The sequence below is a fragment of the Hypomesus transpacificus genome, unplaced genomic scaffold (genome assembly GCF_021917145.1).
Source record: "Hypomesus transpacificus isolate Combined female unplaced genomic scaffold, fHypTra1 scaffold_27, whole genome shotgun sequence".
NCBI lineage: Eukaryota > Metazoa > Chordata > Actinopteri > Osmeriformes > Osmeridae > Hypomesus > Hypomesus transpacificus.
The window spans coordinates 3109174-3136555 of record NW_025813796.1 but is presented as its reverse complement, the minus strand read 5'-3'; the positions used below and the strand labels follow the sequence as shown (position 1 = coordinate 3136555).

The window sequence follows — 27382 nt, the reverse complement described above, 5'->3', positions numbered from 1 at the left end:
ATCGTGGTATATAAACTCAAAATAAAGTACACGTGAAACTGACTGCAGGACGATGATCTTGGTCTCCCACAAACCGTAACGTGATTTTATACTTGAAGAGCCGAGTAGGTCAAGAGTTTGGACATACGTGCTGCGCGTCATCAACAAAACGTACTGTCGTTATGGTAACCACCAAACACAAGTCGGACGCTGATGTTACCGCCATAGACATACCGCTACTGTTAGTGAATAGCCTATGTTAGTTACAGTACAGTCACTGGAAGAGGAGCGCAGCAAACTAAACATGTAGGTTATGAGAAGTTTATGTGGCAGATGACTGAGAAGAAAGATTCATTTTCATGTGGAAATATTTGTATTGCAGCAGCGTACTACTCAGATAAGGAAACATCAAATCAAAGTTTGGTTAACTCCGTCAGTACCGGTTGTCAATCAATTTCCACCGGTTGAATCAACATTCATTTTGCGATTGATATGTCATTGATGTGATTGATTGAAAATGAAATTCTGTGGCAATTGGGAAATATCAAACTGACTCGCTATCGCTCGGTCGATACGTTCCAGCCTCAGTTTGATATTTCCCGGCATGACCGAACGGTCGAGGTTAGTAAGTAGTTTATTATATGGCAATTTTAGATTCTTTTCATTTTGTAAACGAAAATAAATGGTACCTTTAGGCTAATTGTAGCTAGCTCTCAAGTCTTCTCACGGTGTGTTTCATGTGTTGCCAAGCAACTCATTACTTTTGATAGAAAGCGGACAACATGGTTCTGCTAAAATGGCTTTAATTTCATCACAAAATAACGACACAAGTGATTCAAAGAGTCTGGTCTTCATTCTCACTTTCGATGACAAAGCTTTTCAGCATCATCTGGATAGTAAAACTCAGCAGCTGACTCGTCGATATCGCTCATTTTGAAGCTGACGTCAGAGGGCAATACGGATCCGTATTGACCGGCGAGGAGGGCAATACACGGCTGGGGTGACTACCCATTATCCAATCAGAACGCTCGTACCGTCGTTGCCATATAATAATAATTTAAAAAAAATTGTAACTTGCCCTTACTTCATGAGTCCCATAAAGGTCCTTCAAAAAGCCTCAGAATGCCCCATGTTTACCTCAAAATTTCAAAAGCTCCACACCGCCCCATATTCAAAAGTCATAATGATGATGTTTTTGCTCCTTAAGACTCAATAAGAGAAAATGGCCATATTTAAATAATGTAATTAAAAAAAATTCCGGGGGAGCATGCCCCCGAACCCGCCAAGAAGTTCTGACTCATGACCTCAGTATTTTTTGGGCCCTGCGTACGGCCCTGCTCCCACTCGTAGTCTGAGGTCATTAGGTCAGAACCTATTAGTGGTTCCTGGCACTCATTTTAAAATTAGAGGGGATCGATCATTCCGAGCAGTGGCTACTAGGCTGTGGAATGTCTTGCCTCCCTTTCTACATTGTGTGACTTCTGTCAAATCTTTTAAAAAGCAATTGAGGATTCTGCTATTCAAGGAGGCTTTTAGTTAGCAATGTTTTTTTATGTTTGTTTGTTATGTTTTCTATTTAAAATGTTCTTGTATCTTAATTTGTGGTGTTGTATTGCATTTTGTTGTGAAGCACTTTGATTTTTATTTGTCAGAGGTGCTATACAAATAAACTTTACTTACTTACTTACTTAGGGTGCATCACAAATTCCTCCTTTCAGGAAGATTTAATAGTTTATGCAGTTGTGGCTAATTTATCACGCTGTTATTTCTCCACTTCAGTGGCGGTTGGTGAAAATTATTCTAGGTGGGGCTGTGAAATATTCAGTCAATTCGGTAACCATCCTAATACAATTGAACAGAAACTGCATGATACAAGTTCTCTGTGAAATAGTAATTATGTAATTAATGCACACAGCTATGGGCAAATGTCCACATTTGTGGACTATAAATATCATTACACTCAGTTTAGAAATATTGAAAACCATGGACATCTGGGCACTTGAGCCCACTCTCCCTGGTATTATTAGGAAACACAACACAACTATTACTGTAAAACTAAATATTAAGGATTTATAAATTAATTTAACACAATCAATTATCTTTGATAGAACGTGCCTGTTCTTATCCACTTCTTCATTGTTTCTCCTCACCTCAATCCGGTGACCTTCGTCCAGTTGCATAGCGATCGTCTCTACCTAGCAGGGCTAGCTTGATTGTATTCTCCATGTCTGCCTTTGTGCACTTGTTTTGTTTTCTCAGATAAATGTTTAATGTCCTTAACTCCTGTAACAGTCCATGCTGTATCTGTTCCGAATGTTATAAAAAGCAAGCACTGGAAGCAAAATAAGGCATTGACATGACTGCATCCAGCTAGCCAGGCCTTTCTGTTGTAGCTTACCAATTGTGGGAGAAACCTCTGTGTATGATTTACCTCTACCCTTTTCGCTCGCCTTTTGAGTAATTTTGGTGTCAGGTTGGGCCAAACTCTTTTATTTTAATTTTCTCCACTAAAGTTCTCCTCCAAAAAGGATTTTGGAGATGATATCTGACAGAATTTGAGAAATCAGAACGTCTGAAGTCCGGTCCGGAGTCATTCATTTTCAATAACGTTAAGTAGGCCCTAAAGTTGCAAAATCACTTCTAACTCTGCTCGGGGCGCTAATTCCAGCGCCTTTAGGCATCATTTTTGAGGACGCTGATTGGCTAAATATGTGTTTCTTGTTAGCAACGGTCAGCAATTCACCTATTGCTATTGGTAGGTGTTTCGATGGGCGCTTTTTCTAGCGCCCCAGATGTCTAGCATGAAGTAAATTTTTCCCAAAACAGAATTTTAGTATATATATACACAAAACTTCATTGTGTATTTTTCACACAGTAATGCTTAAAATTAGTAGTTATTGTTTAGAAAATATATTACATGAAAAACTAAAATGTAAAGCACTTTTCAACAGGGAGGGCGGTGCCTAGCGCCCTCTATTGACCAGCCGTTTCCCTTTTCATCCCTTTTCACTCTTGCATCTCGTGGCCCCTTTTTAAAATAATGTTTTCATTGCTTACACTTTTTAATATGGGAGCTGGACAAATCAGTCATGAAATGAGACCTCTAGTGAGTTAATGGCTTTGACATTTCACATTACGATTTTTTTCTTCTCCAAGATCCCATCTGTTCCAGAGGCTATGCCAGGCCACGAGGAGTTAAATGTGAAGGTAACCTTTCTCTTTGTTGAATGTGTTTTTGAAGATGCCAAGTGAGCTAACTGTTTCTGTGTTGACACATGACTCTTTGAGGAGGAGTCCCTGGTTACTTAAGGTAGCCTCCTCAAACTCAGGTAAAGTAAAATGAATCCCATTTTCATTTGACGGGCATGTGACAGAACTTCTATGCACTTTACAAAGACAAATAAACTACAGATTGTGGTGAATAAAAGTATATGACCTCCGACTTTTCAGGGTCAACATCCTTTCACTTTTTGACCAAAAACTGTTACTTTGGATATTTTCCAATCTTGAAAATACAAATTGTCGACATGAGGACATGATGTACCACATATAAAGGGAGGAGATAAATGATTTGGCATCTTGCTAGGGGTATAATCATTTTCCATCCCCATCAACCCCTATTCTGACCTTGTGTTGTTCTGTGCATTTGCCAATAAAAGACTTGAACTTAAACTATTCATCCATCAACAAGTCTTGTCAAAGCTTTGGAATTGGGTTTGGATGGAAGAGAGAGTGTGTTTACTCACAAAACAATAAGTTGGTTGTGTGTAGAATTGTACATTTAAACAAATCTGTCTAACACTATCGTTGGAGAAGTCATGAATTTAAATACATTTGTATTAATCTATTACAATGTAGATTTATTTTCAGTCTGTTCTGTCTAGTCAAAATGAACTTCCAACACCAACATATGGTCTTTCACTGCTTAGGGCCTCATGTATACGTACATTCGCAAACGTAGCGTTGTTAGCGCCATGGGCAACACAGATTGTGCACGCTGTGATACTTCAGTTAGGTCGTATTTACAGCCTGCAGAGACTCATTTCCGGGAAACTAGGGATATCTGTATTTAGATAGGCCCTACCTTTTCTGTCAGAAGTTAATATCGTTGTGTTTTCCTATTTGCCGTTGTGTTTTTTATTTGCCGTTGTGTTTTCCTATTTGCCGTTGCGTTTTCCTATTTGCCGTTATGTTTACTATTTGCCGTTGTGTTTTTATTTGCCGTTGTGTTTTGCTATTTGCCGTTGTGTTTTGCACTTCAGGGCCAACGTACTTTTCTCCGCCCACTATATACCGTACATTGCGAGCATTTAAACGCGCAATTGAATGGGCCTCTTTCTCTTTCTATCATGGATCAGCAACCAAAGTAAAAACAGCAATGACTGTTTGATCCTGATGCCAATATTAATGTAGCGAGGAGTTTAACAACTGCTGGAATGAAGTGTGAATGCTGAGTCGGAGATTCGATGTAATCTTTGATTTCTTCCAGTAACTATATTGTGTGGCTGCTTAATCTGTAACGCATAATGATTTTGTGTTCACTCAAATCAAAAAGTGTGATCCTTGTGGCAAAAATCCTTTGGCCTATGACTTCGTCTACCTCGGGTTACGGCTGCCATTTCACCAGGAGGCATATGAGAATCCTGATTTACGCCAGCAAAAGCCGGATAATTTTCACCGCAAAATGGAAGCACGCTTTCTATGGAGCTAAATCAGGGCCAAATGTTTTGTTAATTCGAAAAAAAAATCTTTAGTCGAAAAACTAAAGTTTGACATTGAAAATGTACGTCTTGCTCAAAAACGTGAAAAATAAAACCATGTATTCAAAGAAAAAATAAGTGTACCAATTTTTTTGCAGGTTAAATAAAAAATTGATTTCATTTTGGAATAATTTTGAATAATTTATTAATTTTCATTTTTCACTTTCATATTTTCACATAGTTTCACATTTCATGTTTTCCGATTCAAAAGTTTTTTTTATGGCTTCCAATTTTTGGGGGGTTTCTTTATTTTCAACTCACAGGCAGGAATTATGAGTGACAGCGTAACAAAGACGCAGAAGACTCGGCAGTCGGCATGGCGTCCGCTCCGCCAACACAGCCTCATACTTCTGCGTATCAATGACACGGGTTTACACATCTATTTTGCGTTCCATATATAGCCTACGCCAAATCGGAGATCACTAATTACACGTGTGTGGTAAATATTGAGATGATAGTTGTCTCGAGTTATAAAGAGTTAAATCAGAAATCATTTTTTAAAATCTCCACAGCCCACCCTTCAATAACTGGCAAGAACCTGGCCTGTATAGACTACATCTTATATTTCCTGTGTGTGTGCGCCTATCTTTTTTTCTTATTTATATTTACAAGAATGCTGCTTGGTGTTGGTGGCAAATAATAATTACTGGTTGTCATTTAAAGTTACGTGAATCTCCGTAAAATCCGAGTCTGAAGGATGACGTAACGGATAAAGAGTTAATAAAGTTCTGCGTGTAATAGAGACGCATTTTCTGTTGATAGAAATGATGGGAGGAATTTGAGTATAAACTGCAAGCAAAACAGCGATTTGGCGTATATATGGCACGCAAAATAGATGTGTAAACCCGTGTCATAGATACACAAAAGTATGAGACTGCGTTGGCGGAGCGGACGCCATGCCGACTGCCGAGTTTCTGCCTCTTTGTTAGGCTGTCACTCATAATTCCCGCCTCTGAGTTGAAGCCACACCCCCTACCCCTTACTATAGGGACCAAAAGTCTGAAACTAAAAAAACAAACAAAAACTGGAAGAAAAAAAACTGAAACTCAAAAGAAACTAAAGATTTGTTTTTCGAATTAACAAAACATTTGGCCCTGATTTAGCTCCATAGCTTTCACGGGTGGTTTGTGTACATACCACTGAATAGGCCTACATAAATAGGCACACTTTACGCATCTCCTCCTATCTCTTTATTGGACCTCCGACTTTCCCGTTGACCCTCCCGTGAATGCATATCTATGCATGACTCGGAAAAGCGCAATTTGCTATTTTCAGTTCCGGCGACAGGGAGTCTGCACTTTTCCGTCAGTGCGGCATGTTTGTAAAAACCCTTCATGCTTTTACGCGCAAATTGCGAAACAAATATGCCTGAAGTGGGCCGTAGCCTACATGAGGCCCTTAGTGTTTTGCGCATCTGGAAGCTGATGTGTCCTATTCAGTGGAAATCTCTATTCTTGTAGTCACAGACATGTTTCTCACGTATTATTGTTTTTGCAGATGTAAATGAGTGTGAAGTCTTCCCAGGCGTGTGTCCCAACGGGCGCTGTGTTAACACTAAGGGCTCCTTTAAGTGCCAGTGTCCCGAGGGTCTTACACTGGACTTCACAGGCCGGGTGTGTGTAGGTATGTAATAATCTTAACTGAATCCGAGGTTGTTTTCAGTTTATGGTCTTTGTTGGTGTTGACATGAGACTGCTTGACAAGGGAGATAGTGAGGTTTGTTCCTAGATAGTTTGATTAAGTGAGTTGTTTGTTTTGAGATTTTATTTTTATGATGATTATATTTGTTAGAAATTGTAGAAGTTTGGTGCCAAAACATGGAATTGTTTGGAAAGACTCATGAAGTTATTTTGGCAGTTGTTCAGTGGCATCAACTTCCTTACTGATATTCCATCAAACCTAAACTTCAATTTCCCCATTTCGTAGACATTCGCTCAGAGCACTGCTACCTGACGTATGATGAGGATTTGTGCACTAAGCCTGTGCCTGGGCGCTTCCGCTTGGATGCCTGCTGCTGCACGGTGGGTGCCGCCTGGGGGAAAGAGTGTGAGGCGTGCCCCGAGCCAGGCACCAGACAGTATGAGGCCCTGTGCCCACGGGGGCCGGGCTTTGCCAATCGAGATGTGCTCACCAGTCGGCCCTTTTATAAAGGTACATCTGTTTTCTTACTAAGCTTGACCTGGCCAGCTAGAATTCTATATCAGATATGCTTAGAGCCTTCTATTACATTTAGAAATGAAGAGGGGTGGGGTAGAGAGCAAGGGTTTTAATGTGTATGATAGTAAAGATTTATTACAATTGTACAATTGTTGGATGTTTTTTTATATAGAAAATTTCTTGTATTTCTTATTAATCAAGTATAAAAACTTGTGTGCTGTTGTTGTGTTGAGTATTTTGTTGTGTCAAGTTACATTTGTCCTTTGCAGATGTCAATGAATGCAAGGTATTTTCCAGTATTTGTACTCATGGAAAGTGTCGGAACACCATTGGGAGCTTCAGGTGTCGCTGCGATGGCGGCTTCGCCCTTGACATGGAGGAACGCAACTGTACAGGTTAGAGTCTAGACTGTAGAGTCTAGACACGTTTAGTTGTTGATAGGACTTACTTATATAGAAACGTATGTACTACATTATCATAAGATCTTAAAGTAGCATACCATGTACAATCAATACATTACACACAAACCATACTATACCTGTGGTTTGCCCCTACCCATGGTCCTATACAGATATCGATGAGTGCCATATCTCTCCTGACCTGTGTGGTCAAGGGGCTTGCGTCAACACCCCAGGAAGCTTTGAGTGTGAGTGCCACCAGGGCTATGAGAGTGGCTTCATGATGATGAAGAACTGCATGGGTGAGTAGTCCCTGTATGTCTTACTCTTTGCCTTGCAGCCTCTCTCTCTCTAACCCCCCCCCCACACACACACACACACACAACACACACCTTCACCAATACGTGTTCATTTCTCTGTTCCCCTTTTCAATCTCGCACAGGTATGCGACAAAACTTGTCTTGTTGATGTGTGTTCTCAGACGTTGACGAGTGTGAGCGGGACCCGTCGCTGTGCCACGGGGGCTCCTGTGAGAACACAGAAGGCAGCTACGAGTGTGTGTGCCCCTCAGGACACCAGCTGTCTACTGACGGGGCAGCTTGTGAGGGTGAGGAACTCACCAATCACCACTGCCCAAAATACATGTGTGTTTCTTTCCAAAACATTGTATGTATGTATCTGTTTAGAATACATTTGTATTTCCATGTCTGTCCACACATTATGCTCATGTTGAAAGTTTTCTCAGTTAGTTCATAGTTAAGTTTAGAAAATTAGGTTTTAAGTCAAGTAAAGGTCCATGAGGAAACCCTGCTTATACATTATATTATACATTTGTTGTATGTTATAAACCAATAACAAGCCACCGAACAACATAAATATCTCATATTAAACAGCCTTGCTGCACACACAACTAACACAGAACACTTGACGAGTGTACAAGTATATGCAATGAATGTATTAACTCATACTGACCCCAAACTTTACTTGTATGCTTACGTATTTCTTTTTAGATGTGAATGAGTGCGAGCTGAGCAACAATCTGTGCAAGCATGGAAAGTGTGTGAATGTTGCCGGCACCTACCATTGCTTATGTGATTCGGGTTACCAGGCAACCCTTGACAGGCGGGGCTGCGCAGGTATGGAAATATGTTTTTGGGATATTTTTTTTATACGTTTTCATCGTAGGTCGTCTCGCAATTGTGATGTAAAAGGTAAATATGCATATGTGTTTTGTGTGTGCCTGATAGTGTCTGTGTGTGCGTGTCACTACCAGATATTGATGAGTGCATCATAGAGAACGGAGGCTGTGACATCCACTGCACCAACTCTGAGGGAAGCTATGAGTGCAGCTGCAGCACAGGCTACTCGCTGATGCCTGACCAGAGGAGCTGTGCAGGTACACAAATACACACACGCTTGTATGAGGCACACACACATGCACACCTTATGAATCTCAGAATCAAAGTGTCCCTTCTTTTGATAGTCATAGAAAACAAAGTCTAGATTGAAGATTGACCAACTGAGATGGCAGGAAAGTCCAAACAGATTTTTTTTTTTTTACAAGTTCTCAAGATCCTAGCAGTTATTTTCTAATTGACAGTGAAAACCAAAACACTATTGTTTAGTCTGAACTTTTTACATGAAAAGTGTTTAGTGACTCCTCTTCAGTTTACCGGAGAATGTACATTCTCTAGCACCTCAAAACACACACTGTGGAGAGTGTCAACAGTGTGGTATGCAGTACAGTAGCCACCTGGACTGTTAGATCCTCCCCATTTCAACCCACAGGCCCATAGCGAAGGTGATGGATATGTAGTAAAAGTATATTGTCTATAGAATACTAGGTATAACCCCACTGTCTGACTTCAAACACCCGACACTGATGGATGATGAGTCATCGTTTTTGCCTTGCCAGGAGCGACGGCTGCTCACCAGCTGTTCTCTTTCCTTCTCACTTTCTCTCTTTCATTCTGTCTATCTATTCTTTTTTATGATTTTGCACTTTCACTCTCCCTTTAATCATTTCTTTTGTTTCTTTTTTTTGTATTGTATTTTTTGTATTTTGGCCTGTATTTTCATTACCTGTGGAATTCACTCTCTCATGGTATGTTTTCTCTTACCTTTCATGTCTGCTCATATCTCTTTCTCTCTATCCTGTTCTCACCCTCCATCTCCCTCCCTCTCTCCCACTACTTCTGCTCTCTCCCTCTCTCCCACCTTTCATATATGTCCCTCCTTCCATATCATGCCCTCCGCCTCCCTCATGTTTGCCCTCCATGTATGTATATCTGTCTATCCAGATGTGGATGAGTGTGACGAGGAGCCTAAGGTATGCGATGGTGGACAGTGCACCAACGTCCCCGGAGAGTACCACTGCCTTTGCTATGATGGATTTATGGCCTCCATGGACATGAAATCCTGCATAGGTACAGACAACAAACACTCAAACACACAAATGCACACTTCCATTGCATCAAAGCACACACACATCAGAGTGCTGACATGCATTCATGCATACACACACACACACACACACACACACACTGCGCCACACATGGATAACTCAAATGGCTTTAGCGGTTTGTAACTTTCACTCGGTAGTTGAGTTTTCAAAAGTCTGCAGTTTTAGGAGTCATAAATCAGCCTTTAATTTAAATGACAACTAACATATTCATTACTGTCTACAGTACACAGAAAACCACACAAACCATCTGTCTTTATAGAATTCACCATATGATAAATGCTAATACATCTGATGAAAACAAGTATCTGATATTTGCCTTCAATTCTCTCTCATCTATACCTCTCTCCCTCAACCTTTCCCGCTGTTTCTCTCTCACTCTTGCACTCCCTGTCATCCTCCCTCTCACTCTGTCTCTCTCCCCCTCTTCTCCTCTATCATCTAGATGTAAATGAGTGCAACCTGAACCCCAACATCTGTATGCATGGGGAGTGTGAGAACACCAAGGGGTCCTTCATCTGCCACTGTCAGCCTGGCTACTCTGTTAAGAAGGGAACCTCTGGTTGCACTGGTGAGTGTGTAAATATGTGTGTGTGTGCGTGTGTGAAGTGTGGAGGGAGTGAAAAGTTCTGAGTTGTACAAGTCATGTGTGTACAGTGTGTGCACACATTCTGTGTAGGGCTGTCCCCACTTGGTCGACTAGTCGATTTTCTGGTCGATATGCTCTTGGTCGACTAAGATTGTTTTAGTCGAGCTGCCATATGGCATTGTGAGATCTGATTCCCGCTTGTGTAATCATTGCTGGATTAACGAAATGTTCAACAGAAATTGTAGATTATATTATTTAAGACAAATAAACCAAAAAATATATAATTTAAAAGAAAAGTTGTTGCTGTTTTCCCTTTCGTTAATCTGTGTTTTGTTTTGTTTTGGTATTTTGCACACGGCAGGAGCACAATTGGCTGCAGAACTACAAACTCTGCCATATCCTACTTTTGTCGGTGTTATTAGTCAAAATGGCAAAGACATCTGTGGTATGGCGGCATTTCATTAAAGTACATTTACATTTACAAAGTACCGAGTGACTCGAAAAACGTTGAATGCAAACTTTGCCAGCAACGGTTTATTTTTCCTAGTTCGACGTCGAAAATGATGTAGCCTACCACCTGAAAAACGTAAGTTGGTCTAGCCCTACTTCACTCATGCGAACACGCTGGGTTGAAAAAGGAATATGCCTATTATAAGAATCACATCCAAATCGAATGACATTATCTTCTCCGGCCAAGACAAAATCTTTCTCCGTTTCAACGTTCCCCACTCAGCTTCTACGTAAGTTTGCTTGCTGCAAGTTTTCAGGCAGTGATAAGCGCGCTCTGATGATTTGCATGTTAAACAAACAATATTTTTTATTTGTAGTACATTGTATGAGATACTAAATACCATCGGCATTCGGTTACAACAGGACTGGTGATATGAGTCTTATTATTAGTAGACTTTTAGCGGCTGAATCTGCAATGTCCAGCAGCCATTGAGTCAGATCGCGAAAATGTTTGTGCGTTTTTTTTTTTTTTAAGCGTTTCAAAGTTCGATTAGTCGATTTTCAGATGTTTTAGTCGAGTTTTGGTCGACCAAAGAAAATCTTAGTCGGGGACAGCCCTAATTCTGTGTTCATTTATGTGATGTGTGAATTGTGTGTACTGTACGTCTTGAAGCATGTTGTTCTGCTCTCTCTGCATCAGAGTGTTTGTATGTGTCTTTATTTGTGTGTATGAAAGAAAAGCTTTACTGTTAGTAGACAAGACCCAACAGGACTATTCTACTTCCACTTCCCCCCGTGCCACATTAATTACATCCTTGCACATCGACACAACTTTCTCCAAAACCCTTAATCTCTCAGAGATTTATTACCGGATTAATTTAACAACCATGTTGGCTTTTAAGCACTTCATCATTACACATGTTAAATATAGGTGAGGACCACGCTTTGGGCTCATGGTAACATGACTCCCAAAATGAAAATTCAAAATAATGTTTAAATACGGAACTATTGTTTTTGAACTTAAATGACTTGATTTCACATTTTCAACAGTTTTCTCTCACAAACAACCTCAGGGCCCTTGAAAGGAATTTGAAATGTAGATTGATGTGTATTTGACAGTACAGACACTCTCTCTTCTCGCTCCCTATCCTGCTACTCTCTCTATATAGATATGGATGAGTGTGAGGTTGGGGCCCACAACTGTGATATCCAGGCTACTTGTGTCAACACCCCAGGGGCCTTCAGGTGCTCATGTCGTGAAGGCTGGATGGGCAACGGTGTCAAGTGCACAGGTAGGTCGCACCAGCCTGAACATAGAGAATATTCATCCTGAGGTGAGCCTTTAGATGTCCCTCAATCCATAGTATGTGTGTGTTTTAGAAAAGCTGAGGTGTATAGATATGGACAATTTATGGATAAAAATGTACTAGTATGAATACTGTACATAGTTTAGGCCATTTGTTCAGCCCCAATCTATTGGAAGCGGTTTTACAAAAACCTTCCTTTTTCTCTGTACTTTTAGAGCAGACTTGGAGACCAAACAGGATAAGAGAAAAGATAAAGAAGCAGGCCAGAAAATACAGTATTTTTGGATTAAAGCAATCAAACTGCGAAATCCAAAAGGAGACACAGTACAGATAGTGTTAATCTAACAATCTAACTAATCTGTTTTCCCTTTTTTCTGAGATTAGGAGGGAGTTCAACAAGGCACTGTGCCCTGACTCACACTCTACACTCAGTCTGAACAGGCTTAACTGGTCTTAGCCGTCTGCTTGGAAATAAATGTCCATGTCAGAATGATGGTCAGGGCCGGTCCTTCCTACAGGCGACATAGGCAGCCACCCAGGGCGGCATGAACAGGGGGGCGGCATTTTCCCAAGTGCGGGGGGGGGGGTGATGAAACACCTTAATATACTGAGGCGGATACTTCATTTGCCAGTCAGTTCGTCCAATTCATATCATAACAGAATTATCTAAACATGATACATTTTCTTGAAATATTTCCCAAATTGCACTTATGGAGAGTGCAAAGGAAAGAGGAACTTGTGTGCAGTAGGTCAGAATTCTGAATATTTAGTCCCGAGCTCAGGGGTCTCATTTATAAAACTGTGCTTAGGATTCTTACTAAAAGTGTACGCCCAAAAGCCTAAAATGGCGTACACCGTGCATATGCACACCTGTAAGCAATGTTTCCTTTATAAATCACAGATTACCCACAAGTGTGCGTACGTGAATCAGCATTCTACCCCGCCCTAAACACGCCCATTTTAACCATAAATGGTCAATGCAAAGCACCTCATGAATGCTAATCCAGTATATTAATGACCCTGGCATGTGATTTTCTTTACGGTGAATCATGGCGACCGGTGGGAAAAAAACAAGAAAGTGCAACTTCTCAGACGCTGTTAGCCTATTGCTGGAGGCCCAAAAACCACATTATTTGGTGGCCGGTGGATCACCAATAAAAAAAAAACAGTGTGAGTGGCATCGACGGTGCCAGTGATACCCCGAGTCGACATACAATTTGAAAACAAAAGCTTTTTGTTATGAACAGTAGTCTTTTAAAATCTAGACTGATAACGAGGACATAGTGTAGCAATTGCGCAGGAGCTTAACGACTGTATTTCCAGTTTTTGACATATGACATTTGAACAGTATTAAAGAAATATATTTAGTTATACGCTGTGTTCTGCAGTTATCTTAAGGTAGAAAATGTGATGTTATCCTGGATTCCATGCAGTCGGGGCATCTCCCCCTCCTGCACTCCCATAGTGGATAATCTGATGGTGAGACAGCGCTGAATTTTGATTTAAAATTTGAGTTGGAAAGGTGTTTATGGAAAAATTATCAGTCAGTACAAGCGCAAAAAACACTGCTGGATTTAATCTTCATGATAATGATGAAATGGAGTGGAAAAAACGTGTGAGGAAAACAAAATATATAAATATTACGAGAAATCGTTCTTCCCACATTTACTTTCTGCAGTTATGACTACAGTACGGTCATCTGCGTCGCCAATTCCCACTGTCTCCAAAATGTGCGTAGGCCTGACGCATGGGTCAGAGTTTGCGTGGAGGACCGCACATTCTCCCGTCAAGTTTGTTTTTTATAAATCACAACCTTTGCGTGGGAAGTGGAATGTCCCTGTACTTACTGTAAGTCGCTCTGGATAAGAGCGTTTGCTAAATGACTGAATGTAAGTGGCGTATGCCATTTTAGGCTTTTGGGCGTAAGTACACTTTCAGTTAGAATCCTATGCACAGTTTTATAAATAAGACCCCAGGGCATTCAATCCCAATGCGACACATTTGCTGAAATTCTCAGATGGGGTGGGATTACATTTCAGAGAAACACGTCACCTGAATTGAAAGGAACTATTGACCCACTGTATACTTCAATGCACAGAACAGCTCTTCATATAACAGTTATTTAATATAATTCACTGGTTGTGTTTAAGACTTGGATGAGTGTAACAACGCGACACACCACTGCAGCGTAAATGCCAAGTGTCTGAACACTCCAGGATCCTACCGCTGCTCCTGTACTGAGGGCTTCACTGGAGATGGATTCAACTGTGCAGGTAATACATGCACATACACATCCACACCACACTATACATACAGTACACACACATACATGCTCTGTCTGCTCTTTTGCATATATACACAAACACAGATAAACAAACAATTGCTTTACTCACTCATACATAGGCTACTGTGAAACACAGGCACCCCAACACAGAGACCCCTGCACATTCTTATGTCAAAAGATCTTTCTGGATGTATGGATTTTATTATAGTCTTAAATAAACCCAGAAAAAAAGGAATGTCAATGCTGTGCACACCCCACCCATCCTTCCACCCCCCTTGTTCCTGTAGACACGGACGAGTGTGCGGAGAACGTGGACCTGTGCGAGAATGGCCAGTGTCTAAACGCCCCGGGGGGCTACCGCTGTGACTGTGAGATGGGCTTCACTCCCGCCACTGACAGACGTACATGCCAAGGTCTGATGCTCAGTACAATTTTTCATTAATGAATAATTTTCCATCATCTCCATGCACCCTGAAATGTACCGTATTGTTTGGAATTAAAGCCGCGGTTTATACACACAATTATTTTTTTGTGGTAGTGAGGCTTATATTTAGATGCGGTTTAACCCGTTAAGAAGTAGCGTCGCACATAAGCTATGTGATCGTTCGAATGCAGGTCTCACATTGTAACGTCGCATATATACGATTTCGAACAATTCAACTGAATATTTTTCGATTGACAAAAACAATGCCACAAATGCTTTGGTATGGCTTCAAAATGTACTAATGAGAAGGCTAACAAGTAACACTAGTATGGGCATTGCTACAAGTATTATGCTAGCTAACTTAGCCCGTAAGCTAACTAAAGCTAACTAGCTACCGTTTCGGAAAAATAACTTACGCTTTGGGGACCGTCGGAAATATTTAGAACTCACGTCTAAAGATAAATATTAGTTAATTCCAGGGCAATAGAAAACATACATTACGCATGTTGTGGTGTTGTTTCGGAAGACATTAACACACCCAGTGATTAACAATCCCGGAATCCAGTCTCCATGACGGCCAACAGCGAGTTTCCCGGTCCCATCCAACGTCTATAAAGCCGAACAATGGATTTTGGTGTTTCAAAACCCATTGACACTGTATGACTATGTTTAGCTTGTGTTCTGCTCCTCTCTCTTACCAACCGTCTCTGGAGGAGGGGATCCCTCTCTGAATTGCTCCTCCCAAGGTTTCTTCCATTTTTTCTCCCGGTGGGAGTTTTTCTGGGAGTTTTTCCTTGTCTTCCTTGAGGGTTTAGGTTGGTTGAGGGGCAGTTCTATGGGCGCATGTGAAGCCCTCTGTGACATGCTTGCGTGTAAAAAGGGCTATACAAATAAATTTGATTTGATTTGATTTAACACACACGAAGCATATAGGAACAGAGAGCGTAGTTTACTCAGTCTCTTAACACCACACTTCCGCTAGTAATAGTGCCCCTAATGTCTGTACTCGCAAGTGCATATCAAGTTCAAGTCTTTTATTTGTCAGGTGCACAGAGCAACACAAGGTTAGACTGGGCACTGAAATTCTTAAGACAAGACAACGCAAGCACTTGGCATAACATAACATATAAGTACACAGAACAAATTTACATCTATGCTGAGCTTAGATAAGTGAACTTCCTAAATATACAGATAGCAATAAATAAACGACTATACTAACCCTAACACTAAAACTTCCTAAATTACAGATAACAATAAATAGTACGCTATACTAACCCTAATACACAAAAAAAAAAAAAAAAAAAAAAAAAAAAAACCTGTTACAACCCTATAAACTAATCTAACCTAAATGGAGTACAGTGCAGTAGTGCAAATTTACAGATCAGTGACTTTGTCAATGACCAAACAGGAGCCTGGTGGCGAGGTACAGTAGTGCAATGTTACTGAAAGAGCAACCAGTAGCTGAAAGTGACAGTGTATAAGTGACTAGTGTGCAGTAAAAATGTCCATATCAGTGTCCATTGAGAAGCCTGATGACCCTTGGGTAGAAACTGTTGTCCAGTCTGCGTGTGCGCGACCGGATGCTGCGGTAACGCCTGCCAGAAGGCAACGGGGTAAAGAGACTGAAGGATGGGTGGGAACAGTCTCTTAGAATCCTGCTGGCTTTCCTAAGGCAACGTGTGTGGTAGGTGTCCTGTAGGGCTGGGAGCTTCCTGCCGATGATGAACTCAGCAGAACGGACCACACTTCGTAGGGCCTTGCGGTCCCGGTCTGTGCAGCTCCCATACCACACTGTGATACAACCAGTCAGAATGCTTTCTATAGTGCATCTGTAAAAGTTAGTAAGGATGACTGAGTCCATACCAAACTTCTTCAGTCTCCTCAGGAAGAAGAGGCGCTTACGGGCCGTTTTGACCACCTTGTCCGTGTGAACAGACCAGGTGAGGTCATTGCTGATGTTCACCCCGAGGAACTTGAAGCAGCTGACCTTCTCCACTTCCGATCCATTGATGAATAGGGGTGCATGCTCCTCCTCCTGCCGCCTCCTAAAGTCCACAATCATCTCCTTGGTCTTGCTGATGTTAAGAGAGAGGTTGTTGTCCTGACACCATGATGTCAGGGTGTCAACCTCCTCTCTGTAGGCTGACTCGTCACTGTCAGAGATGAGGCCCACGATGGTTGTGTCGTCAGCAAACTTAACGAGGAGGTTGGAGCTGTGCGTAGCCGCACAGTCGTGGGTGAACAAGGAGAACAGGAAAGGGCTGAGCACACAGCCCTGGGGGGTGCCTGTGTTGGTGATCAGTACAGATGAAGTGCGGTCACCGATTCTCACCACCTGTGGCCTCCCCGTCAGGAAGTGGAAGATCCACTTGCAGAGGGAGGTGCTTAGTCCCAGGTCCACAAGCTTGGAGACCAGTCTGGAGGGGATGATGGTGTTGAATGCAGAGCTGTAGTCAATGAACAGCATCCTCACATATGTATTCCCCTTGTCCAGGTGGGAGAGAGCGGTGTGCATGGTCAGAGCGATGGCATCGTCTGTAGACCTATTGGACCGGTATGCAAACTGCATAGGGTCCAGTGTGGGGGGCAGCGAGGAGCAGATGAATGATTTGACTAGCCGCTCGAAGCACTTCATGATGATAGAGGTCAGTGCTATTGGGCGATAGTCATTCAGACATGTGACCTTGGTGTTCTTGGGCACAGGGATGATGGTGGTCCTCTTGAAGCAGGTGGGGAGTACAGACAGGTTAAGGGAGAGGTTGAAGATGTCACTGAAGACCCCTGCCAGCTGGTCAGCGCAGCCCCTAAGGGCCCTACCTGATATGCCGTCTGGGCCAGGTGCCTTGCGAGGGTTGATCTTCTTAAAGCATAGCCTCACCTCAGCTACAGTTAGTGTAGGCACACCACTGGCTTGGCCTTCAGGTAGCTCCACTGCAGGGGGTTCACTGTCCCTCTCAAAGCGAGCGTAGAAGGAGTTCAGCTCGTCTGGCAGTAGGACAGAAGACTGGGTCTCATTGTAGCCTCTCCCTTTGTATTCTGTAATGGCTTTAAGTCCACTCCACATGCGCCTGGGGTCAGAGCCATGGTAGCTGGACTCCACCTTGGTCCTGTAGGCCCTTTTCGCTGCTTTGATGGCCTTCAGAAGGTCGTATCTGGCCTTCCTGTACTCATCAGGGTCCCCAGAATTAAAGGCGACAGTACGGGCTCTCAGCTTGGCCCGGACCGCGGCATCAACCCAGGGCTTCTGATTTGGGAAAGACCGGACAACCTTCTTGGGGACAACGTCATCAATGCAGTGCTGGATGTAGCTGGAGACAGTGTCTGAGTATTCGTTAATGTCCCCATCTGCTGCGTCCCTGAACATCAGCCAGTCAGTGGTGTCAAAGCAGTCCTGGAGGGTCGCCACACACTCGTCACTCCATAGGTGAACTGACCTCTCAACCGGTCTGACCTGTTTGAGCTTTTGTTCATATGCGGGGAGAAGAAGAATGGAGGTGTGATCAGCCTTCCCAAAGGCAGGGCGGGGGAGGGGTTTGTAACTGCCCTTGAATGTTGTATAACAATGGTCAAGGATCTGGTCTCCACGTGTGAAGAAGTCAATGTGCTGATAGTATTTGGGCAGGACTTTCTTCATGTTAGCTCTGTTGAAATCACCAACAACAATGAAGGCTGCCTCTGGGTGCACATTTTCCAGACCATTGATAATCCCATACAGTTCATCCAAAGCAGCGGCCTTGTCTACCTGGGGGGGGATGTAGACTGCACTCATGACGACCGCAGTGAATTCCCGAGGTAGATAGAAGGGTCTGATTTTTACAGTTAGCAGCTCAAGGACCGGAGAGCAGTGAGATGCTAATACCGCTACATCCGTAGCCCAGAGAGAGTTAACCATAACACAGACCCCTCCGCCCCTGCACTTCCCTGAGTCAGCTGTTCTGTCCTGGCGGTATATGGTGAATCCCGACGGGGTAACCGCTGCGTCGGAGATCTCCGGAGACAGCCAGGTCTCAACGAACGCCAGTACACAGCAGTTCCTGATGTCCCGTTGGAATTTGACACGAGCGTTAAGTTCATCCATTTTGTTGTCGATGGACTGAACGTTAGCTAGTAAGATGGTTGGAAGAGCAGGTTTGAAGCATCGTTTCCGAGTTCGAACAAGGACTCCAGCACGCCGGCCACGTTTCTTCTTTCTCCGTCTAGCGGGTAAACAGAACGGCGAAACAGCAAAGGGCCAGCTGCAGTCCGAGCTCGCACTCCGAGAAGTGGAATTAAAGTTCGTAAAATGATCCTTGCCAAGTGACAACTTAATGTCCAGAAGTGTCTGCCGGTCGTACTGAATAAACGACAATATAACATTGACAAAACAAGTAACTAACACTAAAAAGACTAACAAAAAGCTGGGTTTTTGCGGAGCTCTTGTCGACGCAGCCATCGCGTAGGCGCGCCGGAAGTTATCCTCTTAGTTAGCATATAACACCATACTACATCTGAGAATGCATAGAACAATGCAATACATCAATGGACACAACAACGCACTTACTTACTTTAGTTTTCAAGTTTACAAGTGTGTTACACAACGGCATGCTGTAAGATCGCCTATACTCGTGCAATGCTTGGTATCATTGTTCCCGTATCAAGTGCGGCATATATTCCAGTCGGTTTATACTCAGATTTACAAACACAAAGCTCCCATTCTGGTAGGGTGCGGTTTATAGAAAATGCGGCTTATTTTCCGAAAAAGGTAGTGCATACTGTAGTGTAGTCAGGAAGCAAACAGGGCTATAACATTGTGTTTTTGCAAAAAGAAACACAAGACTTCAGAACATATGTGACTTACTGTATACCTTACTGCATGGCTATGGTTATATTTAGATAGTTTTCGTTACATTTACATTTATGCATTTAGCAGACGCTTTTATCCAAAGCGACTTCCAAGAGAGAGCTTTACAAAAGAGCATAGGTCACTGATCATAACAACGACGTAGTCCCAAACATTGCAAGCAGCCAAAACATGAAGCATACATTGTGAAAAAACTAAACAAGTGCCAAAAGGGAAGACCTATAAGAGCATGCAGTTATACAAGTTTACAAATTAAAACAACATGAACCACAAAAAAATGCAGGACTGTACCTGTGGAAGAACAATCAATAGTAAAATATTTCACAGCGAGTACAAGACTTAACTTCGTTATAACTAACCTACAAGAGCAACAAGTCACTCAATAAGAGTCATTGTGATCCTGGAGGAAACTAACAACTGATCGTTCCTGCTGATTCAGATTTAGTTGAGGATGTGAGTCTTTATGAAAGACATCATGTGTTGTACTGGAGACAGCAAGTTGGGCTTAGGGAGTGCATGTGACATGGTCTCACCATTTGTTGATGTTGAAAACACACCCAGAGCACAAGACATGCATTGAAGCTTTCTGTGACATGAGACCAAGCATCACATGAAACCCATCCAAACCTTTTCATCTTCTTAACCCCTATCATAGATGTGGAGGGAAGCATGAAATGTGTTTGTTTGTCCGTCTGTGTAGAGGATATGCGCCAACACATGAAGAAGCGTGTGGTCGTGTCTGTTTTTCGCCACCTTATGGAACACGTGGTCATTGCCCTCCATCATTAAAGCTGGGTTAGGCAAGTTTTGTGAACCTGGCTATTTTAACTTCTGTTTGACAAGATTCAAACCTAAACATCCCACCCCATCCCTTCAAAGCCACTCCCACAAAACTACAGTAATGCGCATTGAGTGAAGGGGCAGAGTGTGCGGAGGTAGGTAGGTTGACAGACAGGTAGCCCGTCCAATCATTAGTCAGGGTACGGCCTAAGGATTTGTTGTGTTTATTACAGTCTTGCAACGCCCACAGATGTCGGATTGATTTTATATTACCGTCAAACCATTATATCTGTTTGTTGCTATCAAGATGTGAAGTTTATTTATGCCAATATGACAAAAATGTGCTTCTCAACAACATTAGATCCCCTGCCTTTAAATCTTTATCAAGATAGCAAGCTATAATATTGTTAAAAGAGTGTCTGCTTTACTGACATAATACATAATCACACAAATGGCCCTTTGTTTTGTCCTGTCCCAGATATTGATGAATGTTCCTTCCAGAACATCTGTGTGTTTGGAACCTGTAAGAACATCCCGGGCATGTTCCGCTGTATCTGCAATGATGGGTACGAGCTGGACCGATCTGGAGGCAACTGTACAGGTAACTATATCTCTCTCTCACACGCAAACACACACACACTGCTGTGGATCTCACTTTTTCTGAAATTCAGACGCACTTGCACACATTCCATTTGACAGCCATTTTTCTTTCCAATATTACCGCACTGTGAGTTCCCATCTTCCCTTCGCACAGACACACCTATATTAGACCCGCTTCAGATTAACACTGGGAAGTATGACGCTGACCCTGACCTGTGTTGTGGGTTATTGGGTGTCTCTGCCCTCTGAAGTCTGTAGGTTTTAAACACAAGTGAGATGGGTTTGATTATTTAAGTTTAAACTACAGCCGTGGCCAAAAGTATTGGGAGCGACATACATTTTGTGTTTGCAAAGCTTGCTGGGCCTTGGCATAAAATGACTGCTAACATAATTTCAGTAAGTCATGTCATATTGTACTTTCACTTCTTGAGTTTCATGTTGTTTAATTGTAACTTGTTTAACTGCATGCTCTTATGGTTCTTCCCTTTGGCACTTATTTGGTTTTTCACAATGTGTGCTTCATGTTTTGGCTGCTTGCAATGTTTGAGGCTACCTCATTGTTATTGTTATGTGACTTATTCTTTTTGTAAAGCTCCCTCTTGGAAGTCACTTTGGATAAAAGCGTTTGCTAAATGCATAAATGTAAATATCATCAGCATAGGGGAAAGTGTGAACTAGTTCTAGCCAGGTGAAATCACTATCATTCTGTTGGATTTTGAGAGCAGATTGACTGCTGTAAAAGAGGGGACTATTTGCATATATTGAAAGTTTTTGCCGCAAAAAAGCTTTAGAAAATATGAAATGTGCCTTATTGTATTCCAGTATTCTATAGAAACATGTGAAAACATTTTCCTGAAATACTGAATCAGCAAACTTTGCAAAACACAACATTTGTCATTGCCAAAACTTATAGCCACGACTGGATGCTCAGCTCACTGATCAAACACATAGTGTATCACCTGCCATACCCACCCATTTTTGTTATGCTAAGATTGAAAATCTGCATTAAATTTAAGAACCTAAAATATGAAGTTTAACTGGTTATGTAACGTTGGATAGAATTGATTCTGATTCTGATTCTGAGGTAACGCTGGATAGAACGGTAGACTGGTCACTGTATCAACTCAAAACAGGCACATACTGTGCCTGTAGCCTAATAACCAAGTGTTTTAGAAGAAATTAAAACAGGCTGCACCATAACGATGATTCGCACTCGCACAAATGCTCCCAAATATCTTTTGAGGTCACACAGATACAACTTTGGGAGCATATGGGACCAAAATGGATTTCAAGCCCTGCCTTTGTAATCGCCTATTTGATGGTTTATAGATTGTTGGAGGATGTAGGAACAGTTTTGAAGGTGATGGAAAATGTGTGTGAATGTCGGTGTGCCTGTGTGCATGCATCTTTATGTTCACGGGTGTATGCATGGGCGTGTGATTTTATATCCTAGACGTGGACGAGTGCCTGGATCCCATTAACTGTGTGAACGGCCTATGTGTTAACACCCTGGGCTCCTACGAGTGTAACTGCCCTCCAGACTTTGAACTGAACCCCACTGGGGTAGGCTGTGTAGGTAAGTGTGAGGACGTCACATCACAAGAAAAATATTCATATCACTTCATGCATGTGTAATAAATTCATATTGCCATTTGTCAAATCCTTATGGAGTTTGACTTTAATCAAATAGAGAAGATATTTTAAACTTGAACTTGAAATAATCTACAGTTTGGTGTCACAACAGAAGTTATTCGGGTATCAATCTTTTTATCAACATCATTGGAACTGTTTGTAAGTAGCTAAACGGTAATGAGATAGCAATAAACAAGTCCTTTGTCTATTTCGATTTTCATGGCATCCCTCTTAGACACCCGCGTGGGGAACTGCTTCCTTGAGCACGGCCCCTGGGGCCAGGGCAAGCTCTCCTGCAGTGTGGAGGTGGGGGTCAGCGTCAGCCGCTCGTCCTGCTGCTGCTCCCTGGGATGTGCCTGGGGAAACCCCTGTGAACTCTGCCCTGCCGCCAACACCTGTAAGCTCCAACACATGCTTTGCTTACACCATAGATTCTTTCTTTCTTCCCCCGTGTACAATTTTGACTTTTCTCCTTACTGTAGCATTCAGAAGCAATTGCTCTTCAGTACACAATAAATGTTGCACTACATTGACTGAATCCTGGACCCTATTGTATGCCCTCCTAAATTCCATTTGGAAGGTACAGTTGAAGTGGTTCTCCCTGTTGATTTGAACTGCTACATTGTCTTTCAGCGGACTACAATACGCTCTGTCCAGGAGGGGAGGGATTCCGACCCAACCCCATTACTATCATACTAGAAGGTAGCCATTTGCACCGTAAGCACCTCAGTGCACGTCATTGTCTTTAAAAACTTTATACTCTAGTTTGAGTGATTTTGGGGGTTTGTTGAAGAAGAAAATAACTAACTGGATATTTTTTGCTCAGTGCATCATACTGATGCTCATCTTTTATGTCTTCAACTCCCCAGATATCGATGAGTGCCAGGAGCTGCCGGGCCTGTGTCAGGGAGGGAACTGTGTCAACACCTTTGGCAGCTTCCAGTGTGACTGTCCTTCTGGGTACTACCTCAACGCAGAGAGCCGCATCTGTAAAGGTGAAACAATGTTGACTTCACACACCTGTCTCTACCCAACATTAGTTTGTGCAGACACGCTGTGGAATTAGGAGATTGTTTATAATTTTTTGTGAGAGATTCTTTCTCAGAAATATTAGCTATGTGGCTTGCCCTACTTTCAGAATAAATGAGACCTTAATAAAATATAAAATATAAAATCGTAAAAATAATTTGAAATATCACAACGAGCCGGATGTCATTCTAAATGAAAACTGCAATATGCCTTCTCTTCCCTTGTGATGGCTAAAGCAATTTCTTCTTCTATGCCCCATTTGCAGACATAGATGAGTGTGTGGTGAATCCTGGGATATGTGGTCCGGGCACCTGCTATAACACCCTGGGGAACTACACTTGTGTTTGCCCTCAGGAGTACATGCAAGTCAATGGGGGCAACAATTGTATGGGTGAGTTGCAACTTTTAGGCCCATGAGTCTCATGTCAAAGTGGTGTAAATCCAATCTCACCCCTTAAATACTCAGTTCAGTTTGCAGCAGATGCAGCTCATTGTAGGTGTCATAAACTTGATCAGTTGTCTTCGTATAGTTTACTTTTTAAACTGTAAGTAAGTGTAACAACTGACTTATAAAATGCACCCCTAAATTACTTGGCTTTTAATTTTCAATTCTCCCATGCTAGATATGAGGAAGAGTCTATGCTACAGGCACTACAATGGTACCGCCTGTGAGAATGAGCTGGCCTTCAACCTCACCCAAAAGATCTGTTGCTGTGCCTACAATGTAGGCAAGGCCTGGAACAAGCCCTGCAAGGCCTGCCCCAAGCCTAGAACAGGTCAGAATCAGGAATACACATTGTACTCTCACATACACACGTAAACAGCACACACATTCAGTCACACATACCCTTGTGTAGCCGAGTTGAATTTGTTAATTTAAACTCACTCAAGTAAAAATACCATCCACCTATGACATTGAATTGCAAAACCTTTCAGTGATGTAGCTGGCAAAAGTGATGTTTATGAGAGGTCAGTCTTAGATCCTGAGATCAAATCCAAGATTCATAAATACCAATTACTTTTAGATGGCTATAGGAGTCTTTGCGGCAATATCATCCCAGGATTCAAGCTTGACATTGAAACAGGGAAAGCAGTCGGTAAGACCCACATCATTCCTACTTAAAACCTCACATAATATTCCCTGTATAATCCCTATCAACTGTGCTGTCTCATATCTACTGTGCTGTCAAACATGGCTTGTGTGTTTCAGACATTGATGAATGTCGAGAGATCCCTGGTATCTGTGCGAACGGGGTGTGTATCAACCAGATAGGGAGTTTCCGCTGTGAGTGTCCCACAGGCTTCAGCTACAATGACCTGCTGCTTATCTGCGAAGGTAATGTTGAGGAAACACCACAGCAATGTTCAGATATATTACATCTATATACACACTACAAAAGAATGAAGCAAAAATATATATATATGTATGCTGTGTGTGAGCACTCTTGCAGAGAGATCACTGTACTGTACATGAAAGTATGGAGACTGTAGACTGAAGAAAGGCTGTGCAGTCTAAAGTCAAGACTGATATCTAATTTCATCGTATGGCTCAAATAAAATGAAAATTGTCTGTCTCGCTATCGCTCCATCCCAGGCGCCATACACTCTGTCAATCTATGTAATGTTGACGGGGAGGCCACAGGTGGTGAGAATTGGTGACCGCACCTCATCTGTACTGATCACCAACACAGGCACCCCCCAGGGCTGTGTGCTCAGCCCTCTCCTGTTCTCCTTGTTCACCCACGACTGTGCGGCAACGCACAGCTCCAACCTCCTCGTCAAGTTTGCTGACGACACAACAATCGTGGGCCTCATCTCTGACAGTGACGAGTCAGCCTACAGAGAGGAGGTTGACACCCTGACATCATGGTGTCAGGACAACAACCTCTCTCTTAACATCAGCAAGACCAAGGAGATGATTGTGGACTATAGGAGGCGGCAGGAGGAGGAGCATGCACCCCTATTCATCAATGGATCGGAAGTGGAGAAGGTCAGCTGCTTCAAGTTCCTTGGGGTGAACATCAGCAATGACCTCACCTGGTCTGTTCACACGGACAAGGTGGTCAAAGCGGCCCGTAAGCGCCTCTTCTTCCTGAGGAGACTGAAGAAGTTTGGTATGGACTCAGTCATCCTCTCTAACTTTTACAGATGCACTATAGAGAGCATTCTGACTGGTTGTATCACAGTGTGGTATGGGAGCTGCACATACCGGGACCGCAAGGCCCTACGAAGTGTGGTCCGTTCTGCTGAGTTCATCATCGGCAGGAAGCTCCCAGCCCTACAGGACACCTACCACACACGTTGCCTAAGGAAAGCCAGCAGGATTCTAAGAGACTGTTCCCACCCATCCTTCAGTCTCTTTACCCCGTTGCCTTCTGGCAGGCGTTACCGCAGCATTCGGTCGCGCACACGCAGACTGGACAACACTTTCTACCCAAGGGTCATCAGGCTTCTCAATGGACACTGATATGGACATTTTTACTGCACACTAGTCACTTATACACTGTCACTTTCAGATACTGGTTGCTCTTTCAGTAACATTGCACTACTGTACCTCACTGTACATCGCCACCAGGCTCCTGTTTGGTCATTGACATAGTCACTGATCTGCAAATTTGCACTATTGCAGTGTACTCCACTTAGGTTAGATAGGTTATAGGGTTGAAACAGGTTTTTTGTGCATTAGGGTTAGTATAGTCGTTTATTTATTGCTCTCTGTATATTTAGGAAGTTCACTTATCTAAGCTCAGCATGGATGTAAATTTGTTCTGTGTACTTATATGTTATGTTATGTCAGGTGCTTGCGTTGTCTTGTCTTAAGAATTTCAGTGCCCAGTCTAACCTTGTGTTCTGTGCATCTGACAAATAAAAGACTTGAACTTGAACTAAGCCAGTACCGTCGGCCTGGTAACGGAATACATCTCCTCGACCCAGTCGCGGCTGCTCTGCTTAGATTTTTTTGTTCGGCTTATGTCCCATCCAATATCATGGTGGGGGCAGGACTTATAACCTATGCTGCAGCCAGCCACCAGGAGGCAATCAATATGTTTTGGCTTCACTTTTGGGGAACTGTTATGCTGTCCATTCTATATACAGTCTATGAGGGTGACCCCTAAGGAGAGGGCTTTGGTCAGCACACTCAGGTTCAGCTGGTGGTTAGTTTTGACAAAAAACAAACATTAAACCAGCCAATTATGGCTCCAAACCCCAAGCTGGAAGATTTGACTGGGGGGTCAGGAGAGAGTAGCCTGGCTCTGCCCTCCTACGTACTTCCGCTCAATTTGGATTTTGCTTCTGTACTAGGTCTGGGATGTCGGTGCTGAAGTCGGTTTCCAGAAACAATTTTTTTGTAGGTCCAATCAGCGAACAGAAGGAGTGGCTGAGAATGATGACGTTAATGTCGTGCACTTGTTTGAGTAGTTCAGTAGTGGCGGCGGGGGAAAGATGCGAGCCAAACTATTCTGCGGTTGTGGCAACGCTGACGAATATAGGTTAAAGCCAGAGTAAGAACATTCCTTGCTGAGTTTTGTTGGTGGCCATGATGTTGTGGCCCTCCTCCCCACGGGTTCGGGAAAAGTTTGATTTTCCAGCTACGGCAGCTTGCTCCGTTACAGTAGTGGTGAAGGAGTTGGCTAAGGCGAACGCTTGCGATTGGTTATGGCAAATCAGAGTGGCTCTGGGCGGATCCAATA

The 27382-nt window shown here is 42.7% G+C and overlaps 1 protein-coding gene across 1 annotated transcript in view; it reads left to right on the top strand.

Moving 5' to 3' along the window:
* LOC124463163 (fibrillin-2) overlaps positions 1 to 27382 on the top strand; it is a 131274-nt gene that overhangs the window by 82040 nt on the left and 21852 nt on the right. The window contains exons 22-43 of the mRNA XM_047014931.1: positions 3136 to 3186; positions 6237 to 6362; positions 6666 to 6890; positions 7166 to 7291; positions 7468 to 7596; positions 7776 to 7901; positions 8305 to 8430; positions 8568 to 8690; positions 9595 to 9720; positions 10201 to 10326; positions 11964 to 12086; positions 14252 to 14374; positions 14673 to 14798; positions 20908 to 21030; positions 22483 to 22605; positions 22897 to 23058; positions 23295 to 23363; positions 23531 to 23656; positions 23956 to 24081; positions 24314 to 24466; positions 24716 to 24787; positions 24901 to 25026. Coding sequence (XP_046870887.1) covers positions 3136 to 3186; positions 6237 to 6362; positions 6666 to 6890; positions 7166 to 7291; positions 7468 to 7596; positions 7776 to 7901; positions 8305 to 8430; positions 8568 to 8690; positions 9595 to 9720; positions 10201 to 10326; positions 11964 to 12086; positions 14252 to 14374; positions 14673 to 14798; positions 20908 to 21030; positions 22483 to 22605; positions 22897 to 23058; positions 23295 to 23363; positions 23531 to 23656; positions 23956 to 24081; positions 24314 to 24466; positions 24716 to 24787; positions 24901 to 25026 — 2736 coding nt within the window. The remainder of the gene's footprint in view (positions 1 to 3135; positions 3187 to 6236; positions 6363 to 6665; positions 6891 to 7165; positions 7292 to 7467; positions 7597 to 7775; positions 7902 to 8304; positions 8431 to 8567; positions 8691 to 9594; positions 9721 to 10200; positions 10327 to 11963; positions 12087 to 14251; positions 14375 to 14672; positions 14799 to 20907; positions 21031 to 22482; positions 22606 to 22896; positions 23059 to 23294; positions 23364 to 23530; positions 23657 to 23955; positions 24082 to 24313; positions 24467 to 24715; positions 24788 to 24900; positions 25027 to 27382) is intronic.